Genomic DNA, 21,501 nt, shown 5'->3' with positions numbered 1-21,501 from the left:
ATGAGACAATTGATTGCACCATTGCTCTGTCTCCTTGCTGGAAAGACAGAGGAATACCACGAAGTATGGGCAAAGGAACAGCAGTGCAATTTGCTTTTAACTCCACCCACAGCAGAGATGCCATGCAAGTAACACTATCCCAATCCGAGAAAAGAGAGGCTGTAGAGGGGATCAGGACAGAGGTACAGCAAGACTAGTTCGTACAGAACAAGGACAGATAAATAACAATGTGACTGTATTGGTGTTCCATTCTGACTGTGGTACTGCTTGCTGTCATGTGCTTAGAATCCATGATTTGATCAGTGTATCAGCATATCATTGATCACTGATATTAGTAAGCCTTGACAACTACAGAATACCACAGAAGCCTGTGAGGCTCCACACATTTTTCTAGCACTGTTTCTCTGGGAAGTTTTGTTGCTTTATTGCCAAATAGGCACAGAAAGAAGCTGCAACTGAAGAGAAAGTACAAAGCAAAGATAGTGCAACTAGAATGACAAAGGCAAAGCAATTTACAGCCACTGACAAATACAGTGCTTTTTTCCCCTCATTTTTCTTAGGTGAGAGAAACATTTTAATATCTTCAAAGGAACATACTGAAATAGAGAAGTATACATGTAAGTAGTATCTCTCCCTGGGCCAACTAAGTGAATAACAGAAAGATAAAAAAACATGATGATGCTTCCACATATTCTGTATATTCATATCTTGAGTGGCAAAAGCTTATGTTAATTAGTTTAAAATAAACTTTATACCATATAAATAATAAAAAGGAAATATAATGTAATTTGGCTCATTACTGTTGATGGACAGCTGTTGCATTAGCTGCAGGGTATCTGCAATACCCAGAAATTTTTATCGTTTTTCTCTAGAACAGTTTAATTCTCATTATTAGAAGACAGATAAAACTGTGAAAATATTAAATTAATTACATTGCCCTTGTTTTTTAATTCAGTCACTAGCTTGTTCACAAGGATAGTTTGGAACCCTAACTTCTCTTCACATAAAACTGTCTTTCTTTCTCATATTTTACATATTCTGTGTAATTTACCTCTTACTGGAAGTAACTGAAGCCAATATCGATAAAGACTCAGCAAAATCTGAATGAGGAGCAAGTATTTTTGCTTTCACACTACTGTATACTTCTAATTACATCTATCAGTACTGCTTTAAAGAATTCCTGTAAATATAAACCTTGTATTCCACGTACCTGTATTTTTTAGCAAGGGCATCCCTTTCTGTCTTCTGTTTTGCAAACATTTCATTCAAAGTATTTTGTATCTGACACAGCCTTTGGACATACACATCTGTCCAATATTTTGATATAATCAAAATTATGATGGCAATAAGAATTAGAAAATAATAATAGTAATAACATTTTTGATGTAGCAAATGCACAGCCAAAGTACAAACATATTTTTACAGCATAACCTAATACAGTCATTCACATTAAAAGCTATTTACAAGTAGAAAATTTCCAAAGAAAATGCTCCCAGGAAGAACTAAACACAAGTTCAATTTAAACTGAAGTAGTCTGAGTATCAGAAAATTTTGAGGTGCAAGTGCCTAGCCTAGAAAGTCATTATGAGAACAGGACAGACTAAAGAACTGCCCTGTGGCTGGTAAGAACTGAAACTTTTTTGAAGTTTATTTGTGTTGCAAGGAGTTGCATAACAATAACGGTATGTGAGGCTCCATGCAGAAGTTACACAAGTGTAAGAAGGTAGATAAAACATTTGTATTTTAGTATCATAAAACAGTTTGATGAGTTTAGACTGATCTTAGTTTAATATATGCTAAAAACATATGTATCACAGTCCTACATACTATCTAATACATAGTACAAGACAAAATATGATTAGAAATTGTCACATTTGTTAGCCATATTTTTCTGAAATAAGAGGAATGATTAAAATTTCTTCTCTATATCTCTTATTTTCTTAGACAGATATCAAAAAGAGAGCTCAGAAGTCATGATCAGGAGATACCACTGGAATAATACAGTGAACATATAATCTCATTTCTAAGATTATAAAAGAGGAGATATGAAATCTCCATTACCACAGAAACTGGATAATTATATTATTAAAATTGCATTTACGTTTCCAATAACTTACTTCACAGTATCTACCAGTACTCATTTTTTTCACTAGAAAAAATATTAAAATGCTACTGTTATTAATCATAGAATCACAGAATGGTTTGTTGGAAGGGACCTTAAACACCATCTAGTTCCAAACCCCTGCCGTGGGCAGGGACAAATCCCACCAGACCAGGCTGCCCAAAGCCCCATCCAGCCTGGCCTTAGACACCTCCAGGCATGGTGCATCCACAGCTTCTCTGGGCAACCAGCTCCAGTACCTCACAACCCTCAAATGTAAGCTTAAGGTAACTTAGTAGAGAATTTGAATCTATTTTTTAGAGTAAATTGTACTCCATGTAAACACCTTGATGGTTTTATTCTATGCTGTAAATTTGTCAATATAATCCTATATTCTTGTTCAGTCTTGAGCTTCTCCACAGGCAGTAACCATGATTTTATTTAAGAGGTGCTACATTATTAACGTCTTAGTCAGCAGTCTATACCAATCATCATGTTCATTTCATTCATATCCCTAAAGAGTAATAGTCTGATACTTTTCTTTTCCTCATTTATGAAATTGCATAGATCTTTGTTTCAGCCTTATCATGCACAAAGCTTTAACATGCATACAGATTTCTGCCTATCATATGTCTCTTTGTCGAACATTTTTCAAGCAAATATGATTTTAATTAACAGCTCATAATCCATACATTTGACTTGGAGACTACAAATCTGCACAATTCCATATTTCATATTTGCTTTTGAAGGTATATTTTAAATATAATTTGAAAGCTCCAAGATATTTTCAGGGAAATAAATAAATAAATAAAACTTTCTTTTCTGTGAGGAAGCAAAACTTTTTAATGTGCATGATCTGCTGCAAAGTACACAGTCCCATCTAGCTGGCAGAGGCAGCTGGAGAGACTCTTTTGTCAAAAGTCTTCCTGCAGCAAGCTTTGCCACTTAAACAGTCGTGGCACAGACACAATATGCTTAAACAGCTATGCAGCACCAGCATCATGATGTTTTAGGAAGTCAGGGTCACTTAGTTGTCTCTTGAGACTAATCTGAACTGAGATTTGATAGACTAAGACAAATTACACCTCCAGGCACCAGCATTTCTGAAACTGCCCATCATCAATAATGTTTGCCGTATTTTTTACCCTCATAAATTATTTTAGGCTCCTGAAAGTGCATTTGCACGAGAATGAAAATGCTGCATCCCTTATTTTTTACTATTACAGGCACATATTCCTGATCATGGAGGGGCTCCGAAAGAATTTCGTACTTGTCACTGACCAACAGCATGCATTTTTATCTGATGATCCTTATTTATATGATTAAGTTGATTTGAAACATATAATATTTTCATGCCTCCAAGTGGCATGCTTCTCTTTTTTATTATTATATTCATTCTTTTGTAAATGGGAAGTAAAAGGGAAGACATACAAGGAGCGGCTGAGGTCACTTGCATTGTTCAGCCTGGGAAAGAGCAGGCTGAGGGGAGACCTCATCGCAGTCTACAGCTTCCTCACGAGGGGAGCGTAGGGGCAGGCGCTGAGCTCTGCTCTCTGGGAACCAGCGATAGGACCCAATGGAATGGAGTCGAGCTGTGAGAGGGGAGGTTCAGGTTGGATATCAGGAAGAGGTTTGTCACTGAGAGGGTGGTCATGCAATGGAACAGGCTCCCTAGGGAGTCAAAGCACCATAACCTATCAGAGTTTAAGAAGCATTTGGACTATGCTCGCAGTCATATGGTCTGAATTCTGATTTTTGGGTAGACCTGTGTGGAGCCAGGGGTTGGACTCAATGATCCTTGTAAGTCCCTTCCAACTTGGGATATTCTATAGTTCTATGATTCTATTCAAGTAAATACACTTATCTGGGAACTGCTATTAAATTCTTATTGTCAAACTATATATTCCAAAGGAGATATGTAAATACCATTACTTGTTACTTGCAATACTATTTCTAAAGTGATGATATTAGATATTTACAAAAAATAACTGAAACAACTTGAATTTACATCAACCTGCATCTTTGGAAGTTCTCAGTTCAAGTAGCAACAGTTCTTTCTGCTTCTTTTTGGTATCTTGTATGGCTACAACAGACTCCTGTTAACAAATACAAGAGTTATAGCAAGAAGTAGGGTCAAATGCACCATATCCTGCATGGCCTGCAGGATAAGTACTGGTGGACTCAAGTCATTCCAGGTCAGGAGCAGCTTCTGTGAGAAGGTCATGGGGGCACTGATACAACAGATACACATAGTACTAAAGCTATGCTCTGCAAGGGGCTTTCACAGCCTGGTTTTGCCCAGGAGTTCAGACTTGTCTTTGCTCAGAGTCCCACCTCTGAGTGCACTGCAGGGATTAAATAGTGAATTTCACCATGAAATTATCACCTAGACAACATACATATAGCATATGGGTAAAACATAAAACTTGCACATAAAACTTGTGCAAAAGTCTTTGCTGGTGTTTTAAACAAAGATTAAACAATTTCTAAATGCCTTCATTATGAAGAAAAATCATTACACTTTCAAAGAGCCATTTTGGAAATGTATTGAAAAGGCTCAGGATTCCTCACCTTTTTCTATTCATATAAGGAATAAAAAATATCTATATGTTGTCTACTATTTGCACAATAAGTATAAATACATGGAAATCATGAACTGAGAGAAGTGATAATCCACAAATTTATTATTTACTGAGCATCATACTGTTCTTTACATAGATTCTAATGTTATTCAGACATTTTTATGTTACTCAGTCAGTAAATGATGCTATACAGTACTACACTATGAATCAATGTAACAAAACTCTTCTATTGTCCATACTCACCACACAGGATTTCTCATTCTGTCGCTTCAAAGCTGCATCATCATTTTTGCAGCACTCAGAACAACTTTTTGCTCTTCTTAACCTAAGACAGTTCGTCTCTTTGCAATTAAAAAAAAAAAAAAGAAGAAGAAGAAGAAGAAGAAATATAATTAAAAATGAAAGTGCAGGAGGAAATTGCACCATAGGTTAAATTAGCTCACACAGATTACAAAAATGTAATGTCAGATCATACTATAAAAAAAGATATCTTGTATATGCAAATGAGATCGTTTTTAGGCAGCATAGTCTTTAAAGCTACAATTTAAAAAAAAAAAAACACAAAGGTCCTGTAAAAGAAAGTATGGAAGCCAATGAAAATCTGAAGAGCCAAATATGTCCTTACTCCTTAGATTCTCAGGAGGAAAAAAAAAAAAAAAACAAACAACATCATGCAGCCTATTTTCTGAAAATAAATAAATAAATCCTAATCAGTTGTTAACAGAGTTAAACATACCTGTGCCAGACAGTATGCAGCTCTGCAAATCAGCAGCAATCTAATACACAGTTCTGCACTAAGACTACAGATCCTATGATTTACATGATAATCCTATTTTTTACATTATGAAACCAACATACCTGTAACCTCAGCAGTTGCAACAGGAAGTACAGAGTCAATAGCACCATAAGACTTAAGCAGTTCTTTCATTTCATCATCACAAGCTTCATCCAAAGCACTTTTCCCAGAACTGGCTCTCTCACAGGGATTTGCTCCATGCTGTAGTAGAATCCTGGCTGCCTATTACATATTATAATTTGTATTGTGATTATTCTTGATGTAGAAGTATACCACAACTAGCTATGGTAAGCCACGAGTAACAAAGGTGCAAATAAGATACCCTAAAACCTGTTACACGTGTAGAGCCAAGTTCTTTGGGCTCTTATTTTATCCTTCTTTCTTTACAATAACAAATTTTAAAAGGACAACTTGTTGTGAATCACTAGAGTAGACAGTAGCTACAAAACATCCTAGACCTAAATAATAGAAACTGGTGAATTTTATTGTGAACAAAGAGCAGAAAAGTGTTTTTTTGTTGTTGTTGTTGGCGGTGGTGGTGGTTTTTTTGTTTTTTGTTTTTTATTTTTTTTCTCAAGACATTTAATAGTTTTTTGTCTTTCAGCTATGCACTCTGATTTCTTCTCTAATTCAAAATCACTTATACATCTGCTTACTTTTAAAATGTGGAAAAGAGATTAGTGGCATCTGTGGAATCATTTCCCTTTAAAACTGAGCTCATATGAAAGCATTGAGGGGGCCAGAGGTTGGATAGTAAAGAATTTTCATACATATGATTTCTCATTTTTAACATTTCTAATTTTCTTACATTGCAAATATTCAGAATACTGTTAAATACCAAAAGAAGAACACCCCATGGAATTTCAAAATCCGTGGTGCTGCCTCTAAAGTAGTGGCATAATCAGTCATAACCTTCTCTATTGGTTTTGCCCACAAATACTGAATAATAGTTTGCATGTTTTCAAGAGTCTTACTGACAGTTAGGTACCAGGACTGTGAAATCGCCTCCTTCATATTATCTTGCCTCACAGAGAAGATAAATGGGATGCCTCACAGAAAAGATAAATACAACAAAAAATCAGCTCTTTTGATGGAAATAGAGGAGGTACGTTTGAGTCAATCTGGCATCATCTTTCTATGCTCAGTTCCCTGGAACTCACTGTGCCAAAACAACATTTTATTTATTTGTTTGTTCAAATAAAAGGCAGACATTTGGCTGAGCTGGAGGAGTGTGTTTTACCAGTTACACATGGATCCAAAGCTGCTTCCACAACTGTTTTCTTACTCTGCACATTATAAACCCCAAGTACATGCTTGTAAGGAAGTCCCAGCCTACATTTGGGACTCTCCAGTGTGGGAGAACCCAAATGCATATAGGCCACATTCCCACAGACAGTTATCCCAGTCACTACCCACTGTGTGCCACCCCAACCCATGCTTTTCCTTACACTAGCACAATTCTTAAACTGGCTCAAGGGGCTAATCTAAACTAAGCCTTGTTTTTGGAGGATTAGTTTTCCATTTGATCATCTCCCTGAGCCAGTTTTATGCATGATCACTAAAGAGCTCCAAACTGAAGACTGGCCGTTGGCAGGGACTTTTGTAAGATACATGCAGTGTCAAATGCTCTTAGAAATGTATCCCCTCCTTTGTCTGTTGAATAGACTTCAACATCTCCTCTACAGTCTTAAAATGAAGTTGAACTTTGGATGGATTTCCTTAACAGTAAATTGAAATATTTTTAAATGGGCATTAAGCAAATATTCATGGTTCAGAAAGATTTACAAAAGTGAAAAATTATGACAATATATTTTTATATTGCTTTTTGAATAAATCTGGTATTTTCTTTGGTTATTGTGATACTTCTTAACTTGTTATTTACATCGTGTAAAGAAAAAAACAAACAAACAAATAAAAAACAAATAAAAACCTCCACCACCACCAAAAAATGAGCAAAGCCTTCTGTTTTAAAAAGCAACCAGTTTTGCATTAACGGGTAAAGATTTTCTTCTTTCCCTAGCCTACAAAACATCTCAGATCTCTTAGTCAGTATTTTGTCTTCTGAAACATCTTTACAAATCCTGTATGTTTCAATAGGAAGTGTATTCATGAAAATGTAATTAAATTCTTCTCATTAATTTTCTAAATATCAAAATATGGATGTGTAGGTGTACCAGAATTATTCATTGATTTTTGGTCGAATCAGGCAAATATGTTTGCCTGAAATGATTAAATTTTTGGAAAAATCCATCATTTGTCTTTAAATATGATTTTCCTTTAAAAATTATATTTTGAGAGTTAAACTATGCTTGCTTTAATCTAATTTAATGGGAAAATTATCTAACTCAAAACACATCTATAGAATTCAAATTTAGAATGCTCAATGTTTCAGTATTATTTTAAAGACACCCAATTTGTGGGAGAGAACTATTTATTGCTTCTGAACTTTGCTGATTTGTACACTGGACTGAAAATGTCAATTGATTGTACAGCTTCAATTGTCACTACTGAAAAATAATAATTATTCTCATTTTCATCAACTCGAAGAATGTTGATTTATTTCCTAATTAATATATGAATTAAAATATTTATTTCCTAATTAATATACTAATTAAAATACTGAAAATACTAAAATTGTATTAGTAACTTTGACTTTTCTTATTTAAACCAGCATTTTACTTTGCTGGCTCACTCCTGGACATCAGGTTTAGGTAGCGTAATTAAAAGAAAAATGTACCTCCAAATAATTGCCAGAAACAGCATCATGTATGGGCAAAACACCATCCATGCTTCTGCTGTTAACATTAGCACCAGCTTTCAGTAATTCTAAGATCACTTCAGTAAAACCACCATTGGAAGCTTCGTGAAGTGCTGTCCAACCTAATCAAAGCAAGACGACATGGATCTGATTTGGAAACATCCACACAAATCATTAAATAGCAATTACACAATTTTGCGGTGTTTGCTTTAAAATACACATTGGATTATTATCTTTAAGACTAACTTTAAACAAAGAATCACCATACTAATATAAATTATTTCCTGTGTAATTCAGCTTACTTCAGCGAAAACTGTATCCAGCATTAGCTAGAAAAATATTTTTTACTTCTCTACTACACCACTAGAAACAATAGAAGATACAAACAAAAAATGTTGAGTAGAAAGAGTAAGAAATTTGTATGATTTTTACCCTTATTTCCCAAGGAAAATTTCCTAAGGAAATACGATTCGTGTGATTGTGCTTCACAAATGAGTATATATTCATCAAGAGCATCAGCTCCCTCTGAACTTCCCAGGCCACTGGTCTATTCCAGTCAAATTTAATAGAGGCTGTAGGTCTCACGGTTACCAACCTTCCATACACTCTCTGACAGTGTGCTCTTCAACAGAGGAGCATATCCTGATTAATGTCCCTGCTGAGGGAAAGGCTGCATTTGCTCCATTCCGCGGCACAAATCCAGAGGTTCACTGACTGCTTGAACTGACTAAATGACTTCCTCCCCTCTTCTCCTTTACCCATCTGAAAAGTTTGGAATCAAATACTAAAGTAGACACACTTACCCTTACCAGTAAGCCCACACATCAGGAGAGAAGAAATGAGTTTAAAGTAGTCATAAATATAAAAAATAGAACAACTCTCCACAGTTTGTCACACACCCCATCACTATAAGGGCTTCGTATAAATGCTGTATGTGATAAATGTACGTGTGCATGTATGACTTTATAAGCACTAATATGCAGTCATAACAGCACCTTTGCTCTGCTGAACACTATATTTCCAAGAATTAATATGTCTTATTTGTAATTGTTACAAAAACATTTGAACAAAAAAATACAAACTATGTTTATTTAATAAATATGTAACACTAATGAAGAGAAGCTATTTGCTACAGGATTGTGGTTGAACAGTTTCAAGAATCTCAAAAATAAATCAAGAATACATAATTATATTGAAATTATATGAATTACATAAAACCAAATATACACGTTACATAAAACTATATTTAAAACAAGTTCATGAGAGCCATATTCAAACCTGCATTGTCCTGTTCATTGACAAGAATTCCAGATGATATCAGAGTTTTCACCAAAGACAAATTTCCTCTCCTAGCAGCAATATGCAGCTTAGTTTCTCCTTTTTCATTTCTCTTTTTCTTCTTTGATCCACCTGTTGTATTTACAGGTAACATGTAAAATTACATTTTCCCTTCTGTTAGATAGGGAAGATTCTGAACACATATTGGATGCTCAAAATGAACAATAAAAAACGTTTAATTATAAGAGGGATTAAGTTTCCTAACTCATTTGGATTACTGTAAATTTGTGCAATACTGTGACCTTAATTAGTCAGTATTATTAACTGACTATATCAAAAGTTTAGAAAAGTACTGCATAATAGTGTGGAAAACAAACTCATTCGATGCCAAAACATACACAGTTCAGATCTAGATGACTTAAGAAGGGTACAACAGTTCAGGGATGAACTGAAAAGATAACAAGGTCGAACAGTTTTATAACATATCGTGGTAGGAAGCTTGTCACATTTCTCCATAAATTTCTTGTAAGTTACCAGGCATACCTGCCAGATATATTAAAATTGCAAATTAAAGTATTTAAGAAAGTACATAAAAGTGGAGTGTTGACCATTACCACTTCTCCATTCTGGATTCTTTATTATGGAAGCCATACATTTCTACAGAAGATATTTCTACAGCTATGATGTAACAAAATCCCATAGACAAATTATATATTTTTGATTAATGTCATCTAACACAGCTGAACTGCCTTTTAATTAAACCGGTGCAGCACCGGACTCATGAGGGTAAATAAACTTGATTTAATCCTTTTCTTATTGGTTCACAAAAAAAATATGTCTGCTTTAAACAGTATCATATGATCAAATAGGTGCTAATTCTCAGGCTTCAGGTAACAGGCATAAAATTGGAGGTGATACAAAGAAAAAAAGCAGATTAAAAAAGTATTAATTCTACATATAGAGTAAGGCCCCCAAAAGACATGTTTCAATATTCAAAGCATGTATAAATCTTCAAAAGCTCTATCACACATTAGCTTTTTTTTTTTTTTTTTTTTAATCCTGTTCTTACTGTTTTAATACTGTGCTATCAGAGTTTCAAAAAAAAAAAAAATTATAATAATTCATTTGGTCCTTTCCCCAATTTCTTAGAAATCTGAAATACATCTAAAAAAGAAAAACAGGCTTCAAGTAAGAATTTTGCAAATCTTATCCATTTTTTGTAAGTATTTATATGAACAATTAGTCCCTGCATCCCCATTTTCCTCTTCTCATCAGATAAGTTGTCTTCTCAGATATTTTCAGTTACCAGTAACCATTGCTATCAAACATCTTTTGTGATTTGACAGCTTAGGTTCCTTCTGCCTCATGGAAAATCCGTCTTTCCAAGGTTTTCTTTATTGTAAACTACTGAGCTTGTCATCTAGGACTGTTTGGAAGCATAAGAAAGATATATTGCAAATATATTAAAGATAAACATGTGGTGAGGATATATCCATATTAACTTTAGCTCATTCAGATCCTGCTGCAGTGAGACCGTGGCAGCACAGAGCTCAACATAGGCCATTTATAACCTGTCAAAAGGCATTTGGGCAGCCAGCTTTGTAATGAATGTGCTTGGCCCACATCGTATTGGCAAACAAAATAGCTGAAGACTTTCTTTTTCAAATGAAAACTATGATTCTAGAGCATGCAGAAGGGAGCACATTATTGAAATACTCCAGCCTGAGACCTACTCTTCTGTAAGATAATGTACTGTATTTTGTCTAAAAGCTTCTGGGTCTGAACTCCCAAAGCAATCATCCACTTTCTGGTCCTTGCTTTTTTTTTTTTTTTCCTTTGATTCATGGAAAAATGTCCTAGGGACTCTTTATGGAGATGAAGGAGAAAAGAAAAAAAAGGGGTGCACAACAGCACATTAAGCTAATGACCCTTAGCAATATTGGCTGCAAGTGAACAGAAATAATTGCAAAGTTTTCCAGTTAAGTTGTGATGCACAACAGTATTCTTCATGCTTGTTAGGAAACATTTGCAAAAGCATAATGTGACATTGGTATGTGAATCATAAAGTTTTCCATGAAGTACATTGCCAGGTGTATCATAAGCAGGAAGGATCAGGATCTTGGCAAATACGAGATCTAGTAACTGCCAGAACAAAGACAAGGTGGAGAGGTTACAGTAGCCAAGTTAGATTTGATTAAGCAGCAATACTTCAACAGCTTCTTCAGATATTAGTATACTTCACCACTGGTCTGAGTAATTTTTCCCACAAATCAATTCTCTGTAAGCAGAGTATGAATGTTGAGACCCTAACAGGTGACTGAATGTAGATAAAAGTGGCACTGTGTATGTGTCCATTTAGGAATAGGAATTATTTATTCAAAAATAAAATAGCATAAGGAAGGTCACTAGGACACATAACAAGCAGCTAAGATACAAAAGCCAGTTAATGAAGAAAAGGCATGAAACAACAAAAACATGTGAAAATGCTGCAAGCCAGCAAACATTACCCTATCTTCCACTTTTTCTGCTGCATCTGAATGCCATTTTCCCAGTCTCCAAAGTGATTAATGCATTCAGTTATAAAAAGAGCTACATTTTCTCCCATGACCTGTCAAACAGCAACGTTCTTCTGCAATGAAGGAAATAATTAAATTTTAGCAGAAAAAAAAAAAAACAAAAAAACCAAAAAAAAAAACATACTACCCGTAGAATCTCTCTTGAAAACAAACCTAAAAAAAAAAAAAAAAGTTAAAAAAAAAAAAAAAAGTGATCTGTGAAATGATATTCCACAGGACACCAAAATTTAAGACCCATGTTTGGGATAAAGTTTATTAAAATTCTGAATTATGTGTAAAGGAGATAAAACATGTAAAGTAAAATAAAATCCAAAATGTATCAAGGTGTACACACCTCACTATAAATACTGAGCAGAAGCATACGAGCTGCAGAGAAGGACATTCAGAGGGAAAGGAATGATAGTCAGAAGTGTTTATTCTTGCAATAATTAGAAGCAGATGGTGTCATGTATCAATTATGCCATGTTTTCTTTCCAGAATGATGCAAAAAGTGTTTCCTACAACAGGAGGAACCAATTTGGAGATAGGAAAGCTAAGTATTGACACTGCCAAATATTGCAGAACAGTAAGTAGAAAGAAGCATTGACTGCTTTCCACCCACCCTTTCATTTCCAAAGGAATACAAGAGCTTGCAGGCCGGAAGTTCAAGACAACAGAAATCTGAGATGGATTGAAAAACAGAAACCACCTGAGACAGAATAAGGAAACAGAATTCTGTACAACTGAAGACGGAAGAGAACAAGAAGACTGTGACCATAAAAGAGAAAAGATCAGCAAGAACCTTGTGTAGTTTACTTGTTAATTTTGTCATGGCATCATGACTGTTACAGGACGTTGCCAAGATTAGTTGGTGATTCCTTAATTCAACATATAAAACTAGTAAGCATCAAGATCAAAGTCACCAAAAGGAAGTCAATTGTTGCCAGCAAAGGTAGAAACAGAAATAGTATTTTGCAAGACACAACTACTTTTCACAGAAGCCATGTCAAGTCTGGCTTAGGAAGGCCAGGTTAGAGGCCTGGGAGAGAGTGGAATATTAAATGAAAAATGAAAAATGAAAAAATGTATACAATGTGTATATAAATGTGTATAATAGAAAATACAAGTAAGCTGTAGAAGAATGATATGGAAAAACAAAGGAATACAAGGAAATAGTCACAGCCAGCAAAAATCCTAAAAAGGCAGTATTTACAGATATATTAAAGCAAAAACAAATTCCTCAAACTTGTAATTACCAGACAGAAATTTCAGAATTCTCTGAGATAACAATGAAGACAAATACTCCATTCTGCACCTAGGCAAAGCTATACAAGGAATTCTTGTCTTTTAATGACATGGTACTTCTCATTTCAACACAAATTAAGAAGAATGCCAAAATGTAATGAAAATAAATGTTTCTGAATCAGCAGTCCAGATACATTACATTCAAAGGTTTTAAAAGAGGAGGCATCCCATCTGAACAATGGGCTTTGATTTTATAAGTCTTGAGTACTATGGTGGTTCCAGAAAAAAAAATGTTTTTTGTTTTTTTTTTTTTACATCAAAAAGACGTAACTGAAAAATACTTGGGGGTTATGATGAATAATCTGTTGGATCAGGGCTTTATTGTGAAGGCAAGACTTCAAAATAAATGTAAGTCTTAACACATGTGATGAAACTTTTAAACAGAAAAATATATGAGCAGGCAGAAGAGCTTGTTGCAGGGCACTAGAGCCTCCTACTGAAGTAGGTTCAGCCTAAGTGTATGCTGATTTGTGCCTAATATATATAGTATATAAAAATATAAGTGAATATATGTGTGTCAGGTACACTGAGAGGCAATTTTACCTGATATATTAAATACCTCACTGAAGACCAATTTAGTATCAAACTCTCATTTAAGTAACTTAGTTACCTGGGTATCAATTTAGTGTTATTTAAAGCTCCCAGGTACGATTCTGCATCTCCTCAATTACCACGCTGAAGAGACTGATGAATGCAACGTACATAAAACAGAGTAAGAATACCCATTCTTTAAAACTGATTTCTGGCAATATTTCAAGTATTTGTAACTCACAAGACTATTTGTTTAGTATTCTATTCATATTTTTCCATGCTTTCACTCCGGTATTACAAGAAGCCTTCCTCCTGTATGTCTGGGGAAGAAAACAGCAACACTCTTTCAATAAAATATAATTAACCTTTCACCTGATTTCTTAGACGTTAGCTGTTCTGATGCTTGATTGAATTGTGATTGATTAGATGAAAGCTTGTATTTACTGCTACTAGAACACAAGTCTGTCTTTTGGCTTGTCTCCTGTAGGTCTAATCTCATTTTTTTAGTTTGGATTTCTTCTGCTTCAGTTAACTGTGAGAACACATTGCTTTTTCTACTTCCTTCTTCATTTTCTTCAATGTCTTCTGTTCCATTCATTCCAGCAAACCCTCCTTCACCTGTCATTTTAACAAAAGAACTTGGAATAACTATGCCTTAATACACTGTAATGTGTTAAATGATGTTAAAATTTATGTTAAAATGACCACCTAGTCTAGGTTAAAATACCACTGCAGTACTCACTCAATTTTTGAAAATACTTTAACATAATAAATAGTTTGTTCACTATTCACTGTATGTTAATGTACTGAGATTGAATCCAAAAGAGTCAAAGATTCTGTTGTGAAAAAAGGGCCTTTATTGATTTGTAAGTATTAAAAAAATAAGGTGCTTAAGAAATTCACTCTAATTAATGATTAATGTAACAAACATTCTGGTCACATTTTGATAAACACAATGGAGACATTTATATAAAATAGCCTCCCCCCCCCCCCCAAAAAAAAAAAAAAAAAAGGCAAAAATGACCAAATAGTTAATCTGGCATGGTGGGCTGTACCAAAACATATTCTCTGTTTTTGCCATTTATTCGTGACGATAAACATGCTCTGGAAATCCACAGCTGTGATTTTTTTTTTTAATTTTTGTGTGTGTTTTGTTGGTGTTTTGTTTTTTTTTTTAAGTAAAATACACAGAATGCTTATAACAAACAGATAAAATAATTATTTACAAATAAAAACATTGTAGGCATTTTCTGGGAGGTTTCTTTCTGTGCATTTTACACAGTCTGAAATGAATAAGGAGCTTTCTTGTCTGTCTTAATACTGAAATGCAAACCTGATTTTGAATTGGCCTCCTGAAGCTCCTGACTCTTATGTTTAATTTGATGTGCTTCATTTTCATGGAGTTGTAAAGCTGTAAAATGGATCTCTATAGTACTAGCATTTTCAGTTGCTTCAGTTGGACAGCCTCCAGCACCTTCTTCTGCATTAAGCAGGATCCTCCATCCTTTCTCTGGTCGTGGAGCTTTTTCTTCAATGGTACTTAGTGCACCACCAGTAGAATTAGAAAGACTTCTAGAAACACTTTCTCCACTAGTAGCTGCTGAAAGCTCACATGCCACGATTGCTTCTGTATTTGTTTGAGGTGTCTGTTCAATGCAGCTGGTTCCATCATCCAATATATCAATATGAATGTTTTGCACCTCATTTACAGTAGTCTGTTGCAATATGTCTGCACTCCCTGTACCAGTAAGCTTCGCACCTGCTAGTACAGACTCATCTGTCTGTAAGGAAATCTGTACAAACAAAGGCAAAGAAAGTTTTAAAATCAGATCCTATTCATTTCATTTCCATCAACATTAAATTTAACTTTATTTGTCAAGTTTTGCAAAGAAATGATTTGATCTGAAGGTACTCTCATATCAGTATTTAGATTCCCATCAGTCAAACTATTACTGTTACTCTGCTTGAGACGTTGATCACTCTCCTAATTCTTGGATTTCCTGTTATGACTTTACAGCAGATACATTGTGAGAGGAAGTCAAAGCAAAAATTGACTGAGAATCAGGTTCTCTTAAATCAGTAGTCTCCGAATGCTGTACAGACACTTTTTATCCAGAAAACAATGATGCAAAGAAACACAAACTGGTGATCACCTCCCCTATTAGGGCAGAATTGCTGAACTTCTGCCATTTCTGCCTTTTTTCTTTTTTTAAATTGATTTTCATTGTTGTCACTGTTAAATTCATGTTCCTGTTGCAGTCCTGTCCAATTTAGCAAGCTCAGTTTTCCTGAATTAACTGGAATGCAGCAATTATAACTGGAAACAACAACAGTGATGCCTGTTTTGTTACATCCAGCATCAGGGAAACATGTTTTCTGTAATTTAATTGTTCCTTGGTATACAGGTGGATATAAAGAAGACAAATATTTCTCATGTTTATGAACTCTGAGTAACACTATTTCTGAGCAGTTTTAGTTTTGTCCGTAGCCTCTGTTATATCAGTAACAGATATATTTGCGTTTTTGAATGTGTATTTTTTTTTCCCCATTGTTTTCTGCCTTCACTATCCCAAAGAACTGTATTTTATTTTATTTTTTTTGTAAATTTTAACAAATTTCTTTGTTCATTTTAAGCAAAAACTTTGATGCTTTAGTAAGTTTAGTATGTTGAACTGTGCTATCTGCAACCTTGAGCAAGGCAGTAGCTGCCTAATCTTCTCCTATCGAAACCAAATAAATACAATTTAATGCATGGCTGCAAGAAGCAGCTATCCAAGTACTACCAGACAGACAATATTTTGCAGTTTCAGTCAGGTTTCTACAACTACTAAGAGGCACTGATGTACCATGGTTGTTGTAAATTACCACTACAGCACTTGCAAAAACTCAGTAAGAACCACTGTTCACGAGAGACAGCTGATTGCCTCTGTCTTGCATCTTCATGAGGCTGCAGCTTATCCCAAGTAACATCAAGGATCAGCAACTGTTTGCCAAAGATTTGGCATAGTGTTGAATGTCACCCTGCCTCAGTCCCTCCTGGATACAAAGCATCTAGTACATTATGTGCTGTTTTTGAAACACATTTCAGAAACAGTTGTCTGCTTCAGTTTCCTGAAGAGAGCTAGCAATCCCATAACTGTCCAGCATCAAATTAACATCAGAATTCTTTGTACATCTTTGTAAAAATGTACCCGGTGCAGGTTTATATCATCTACACTTTGAGCACTTAATGTATTCTCTGCATCATCTCCACCTGAAAAGAAAATAAGACAGAAGGGAATGATTACTGAAAAGGGACCATAATTATTTGCTTTGTACATATTGTGTATTGTGTCCAAAATCTTGTACAACAGTACCTACCACATTTAGCTGTCCAGAAACTTACTAAGCCACAGGGTTTTTATTAGAATATAAAACATACCAATACATCAAATACATATCCAAATATTGACGCCCAATCTTCACTGCAGAAGGGACTTCGTACAAACCAGAAGAGGATGGACTGGAGTTTGACATTATGTTTCCAAATTTTTCAGATCAGTGATTTGAGCAATTCTTTTTGAAACTTAGAGGAGCTACTATGCTTCCCTAACTTAAAATAGGCACCTCTGGTTCCCAAGAGACTTTTCTGAAGCCAGTGATAATGGGATACTTACGTCTTTCCCTGCATACCGTACTTTGGCAGGGAAGGGGATGAAGTAGCTAAAGCCAGGCCATTGGTATACAAACAAGGAGGGATATTTCCTAGCACCAGTTCAGTGCCTTGCTGGTGGATTGCTTCAGCATTCCAGCTGCTCCCCGTGCTGACAAAATGGCAAAAAAAAGAGTACAGCAGCTACCAGGTTCTGGCCTTAGATATTAATATACTTATTTAATCCACCCAAGTCAATTTATTCATTTTTTTCTCAATGTATTCTTAAAACTAGACTGGCCATGCCATATTGAACAAAAATCTAGCTCATCACCCTTTGTTACTTTCACTGCAACATGAACCCCAACTCTTGCCCAACAACCTATGATGGAACCAGCCTCAAATTTAACAGGCATTTCACAGCATGGTAACTCTTTTTCTAACAGTTCTGGGAATCTCCCTTACCAGATGTTAACTCTAGCCCTAGGATCACTGTTAGTCCAGTGGCTCCTGCCAGTCTTAGTCCTAAATCAAGCCTAATGGCCCAGCTACTGAACACTGACTAGGCCAAATCCTAATCCAAACTCTAATTTTGAACATAGTCCTATCCCACCAATCTTTGTAAGAATCAGAATATCAAGATGATTTTTGGTGGCTGCAGCCTTAAACCATAGTACAGCAGCCTTAAGCTCCTAAGTACAGCAATCCCTGCCAGCAGCTTTAATTTCTATTTCCCTCATATTTGAAGCCAGTAATTTCTGCCCACTCCTTACTCCTTTAAAACCATGGGGGAATGGTTCTAAATTAAAAGAGGGGAGATTTAGATCAGAGATTAGGTGGAAATTCTTCACTCAGAGGGTGGAGAGGCTCTGACACAGGTTGCCCAGAGAAGCACTGGATGCCTCATCCCTGGAGATGTTCAAGACCACGTTGGACGAGGCCCGGAGCAAGCTGATTTAGTGATCCATGGCAGGGGGGTTGGAAGTAGCTGTTCTTTAAGATCCCTTCCAACCCAAGCCACAATATGATTCTTACAGCCCTGACTCTAAGTTTATTCTGGGTATTCCTTCCACACTGAAATCTGCTACATCCCAAACAGACTCATCAGGGTCCAACAGTCCTAATTCCACCTCTAATCAAGGCTTACCTTGTGGCACTACTTTAGATCTGCCCCTGACCAAACAGCCCCTTCTGAATTGTCTTCTCAACTTACCTCCTAAGACGGTACAGGATCCAACTCTCGTCTTAGCCTAAACATTCTCCTACCAACACCCTGCAAACTCAGTCTTTATGGTAGTTCAGCTACACTATTACCCCTAAATTGTAACTTAACCCTAGTCCCTGCCCTAACATCAGCAGCTAAGGCCAAGCCTTAACTAAAGTCAAGTCCGTGGAATTACTATCTATATTTAGGGAAATATTGTGAAACGGATGTTCTGAGTTCCTTCATTAAATAACGATAATATGTCAGCACAATTTCTCCACTGTTGTGGTTTAACACAGGGGGCAGCTAAGCACCACACAGCCTTTCACTCACCCTCCCCTCGCCCCCCATGGGGTGGAGGAGAGAACCGGAAAAAAATGGCAGCCTATGGGTAGAGGTAAAGACAGTTTATTAGGATAGAAAGTAAAGGAAAATAATAATAATAATGATAATAGTACTGCTAATAATGATGTGTACGAAACAAGTGATGCACAATGCAGTTGCTCACCACATGCTGACCAATGCCCAGCCTAACCCTGAGCAGTCCGGCCCCCTACCCCACTAGCCACCCTTATCTTATCAGCATGACCCCATACGGTACGGGATGCCCCTTTGGGCAGTTGGGGTCAGCTGTCCTGGGTCTGTCCCCTCCCAGCTCCTGCTGCGCCCCCAGCCTGCCCGCTGGCAGGACAGAGCGAGAAGCTGAAACGTCCTTGGCTTGGTGTAAGCACTGCTCTGCAACAATTAAACCATCAGGGTGTAATCAGCACTCTTCTCATCCTAAATGCTGCAGCACCATACCAGCTACTAGGAGGAAAATTAACTCTATCCTACCTGAAACCAGGATACCCACCTGATACTGAATCTCCTCTGGATTTTAGTAGATAGCTTTTAAGCAGTCTCTTCATAGATTGGTCAGAAGCTTCTTCTAATGCACATTTCCCCTCCTCATTTTTTAATAAGGGATCAGCTCCATACCAAAGCAATAATGCTGCCACCTAGAAAAACAAGGCTTTTTCTGAGATTGTTTCTCTTCTGGCAATATTTTTCATACTCCTTCTTTATACATGTTTCTCTCTGGTGAACTTGAGAACATGAGCAACTAAAAATAAATCTAAAGCCTACAATAAATAGTCCTTCCCTCTACTAGTTAATATATCTTAAGTATTCTCCTAGATGCATAATTATTCTAAAATCTTGTTTTTATGCTTAAAAATTGTATCCAGTGATTAACCTGATGCCACTAAGCCACGGCCTCCCAAAACACAAGGTAGGATTCATCAGTCCCTAAGCCCTTAACTGGTGGAAAATAACAAGCAATTTTAGGATATGAGTCAGTTTACCTGCTTAAGACATCTACTTTGGGAGAAAATACGGTGTACTATAAGTGTGTACTTTATTGAGACTCTTTTTGCCTGCAGAGGGAATTGGCAGCTATTTCAGATGTATAAAGTACATCAGGTCAAAGGAAACCCATTCAGACGGTCTTACTGACATTTCAGCTTCTTTACAAAATGCAAAGCCTGATTGTGTTGTTGTTCACGAAACGATCACTTCGGCAAAATGTTCCACCTAGCTTTAAAGAACACTTTTTTAAAACATGGAAAATTTACAATCTGATGATTTCTTTTCTGTGGCTAATGCTGCAGTCTCATTCCAGCACTAGTGTGTTTTTACTTGTACCTTTGCCATTCTCTCTGTTCCACATCTATTATCATCTATTATCTCTCACCCATGCATTTAAAGTCCCTCATTCCTTCTAAGCAGATTGCTACTGATAGAATTGCTAGCAAAGTTTGCTCAATTCATACATTCTTCTAACAACAAAGCAAATAAAAAAAAAGTATTCAATTCACAGCAAAAACCCTCTTGGCCTTCACAAGTTGTCTCAAATCTATGAACTCTTTCATACAGGAATGTTGAGAACTTCTTCCTTAATGAGGTTTTGAGCTGCACATCACACGTGTATGCTCCCCTCCTTAATTTTACTATGAGAAAGTCTTAAAGTCTTCCATATGCTTACCATTTTTGTGAAGTAAGAAATTAATTTTGCAATATTGCAGGTGGGGAAAGGAATGAGGCAGTCAAATTCTGTGTTTCCAATCTACAATAGTAACACAACGCAGAAAAAGTAGCTTTTAAAGAAGCACGTACAAATGCCATATTACCAAAGCAGCAAAAATTAAGCCTGCTGGACCACTACAGTGATGTAACTGTACTGAGCCCTGCTGTGCAGTACCATTCCCTGTGAATATGCCAGCTCAGATAACTCATAACTCAGCTTTGTGTTGATTGATGTTGATGCTGTGGTGGTTTTACCCAGCTGGGCAGCCAAACTCCACCACAACCACTCTCTCACTCCCACTCCTCAAAGGGAAAGGAGAACGAAATAGAAAAGGCTAAAGGACTGAGATAAGGACAGGGAGCTCACTCATCAATTTTCGTCACAGGCAAAACAGACTCAGCATAGGGAGAATAATATAATTTATGACCTATCACTTGCAGGCCAGAGCAGTGAAGAAAATAAAAGCAAAATACAACCACCTTCCCCCCATCTACCTTCTACCCCCATTTACCTTCTGCCTTCTACCTCCTCCCACCAAGTAACACATGGAAATGGGGAATGGGGGCTGCAGTCAGTCCCTGATGCTTCGTCTCCACCGCTCCTTCCTTGGCCCCTGCTCCACCGGGGGCTCCTCCACCCATGGGGGTCTGCAGCGTGGAGATCTGCTCCATGTGGGACCCATGGGCTGCAGGGGG

At 36.4% G+C, this 21,501-nt stretch overlaps 1 protein-coding gene across 1 annotated transcript in view; it reads right to left on the bottom strand.

Moving 5' to 3' along the window:
• ANKRD31 (ankyrin repeat domain 31) overlaps nt 1-21,501 on the bottom strand; it is a gene marked incomplete at both ends in the record, with an annotated part of 65,342 nt that overhangs the window by 19,064 nt on the left and 24,777 nt on the right. Inside the window, 10 exons of the mRNA XM_084305146.1 lie at nt 1,211-1,307; nt 4,116-4,197; nt 4,927-5,024; nt 5,542-5,701; nt 8,217-8,359; nt 9,516-9,647; nt 14,279-14,524; nt 15,240-15,699; nt 17,098-17,159; nt 19,595-19,739. Coding sequence (XP_084161272.1) covers nt 1,211-1,307; nt 4,116-4,197; nt 4,927-5,024; nt 5,542-5,701; nt 8,217-8,359; nt 9,516-9,647; nt 14,279-14,524; nt 15,240-15,699; nt 17,098-17,159; nt 19,595-19,739 — 1,625 coding nt within the window. The remainder of the gene's footprint in view (nt 1-1,210; nt 1,308-4,115; nt 4,198-4,926; nt 5,025-5,541; nt 5,702-8,216; nt 8,360-9,515; nt 9,648-14,278; nt 14,525-15,239; nt 15,700-17,097; nt 17,160-19,594; nt 19,740-21,501) is intronic.

This window comes from Netta rufina (assembly GCF_964035555.1).
Source record: "Netta rufina genome assembly, chromosome: Z".
NCBI lineage: Eukaryota > Metazoa > Chordata > Aves > Anseriformes > Anatidae > Netta > Netta rufina.
The sequence above is the reverse complement of the archived record's forward strand: the minus strand, read 5'-3'. Positions and strand labels throughout refer to the sequence as shown.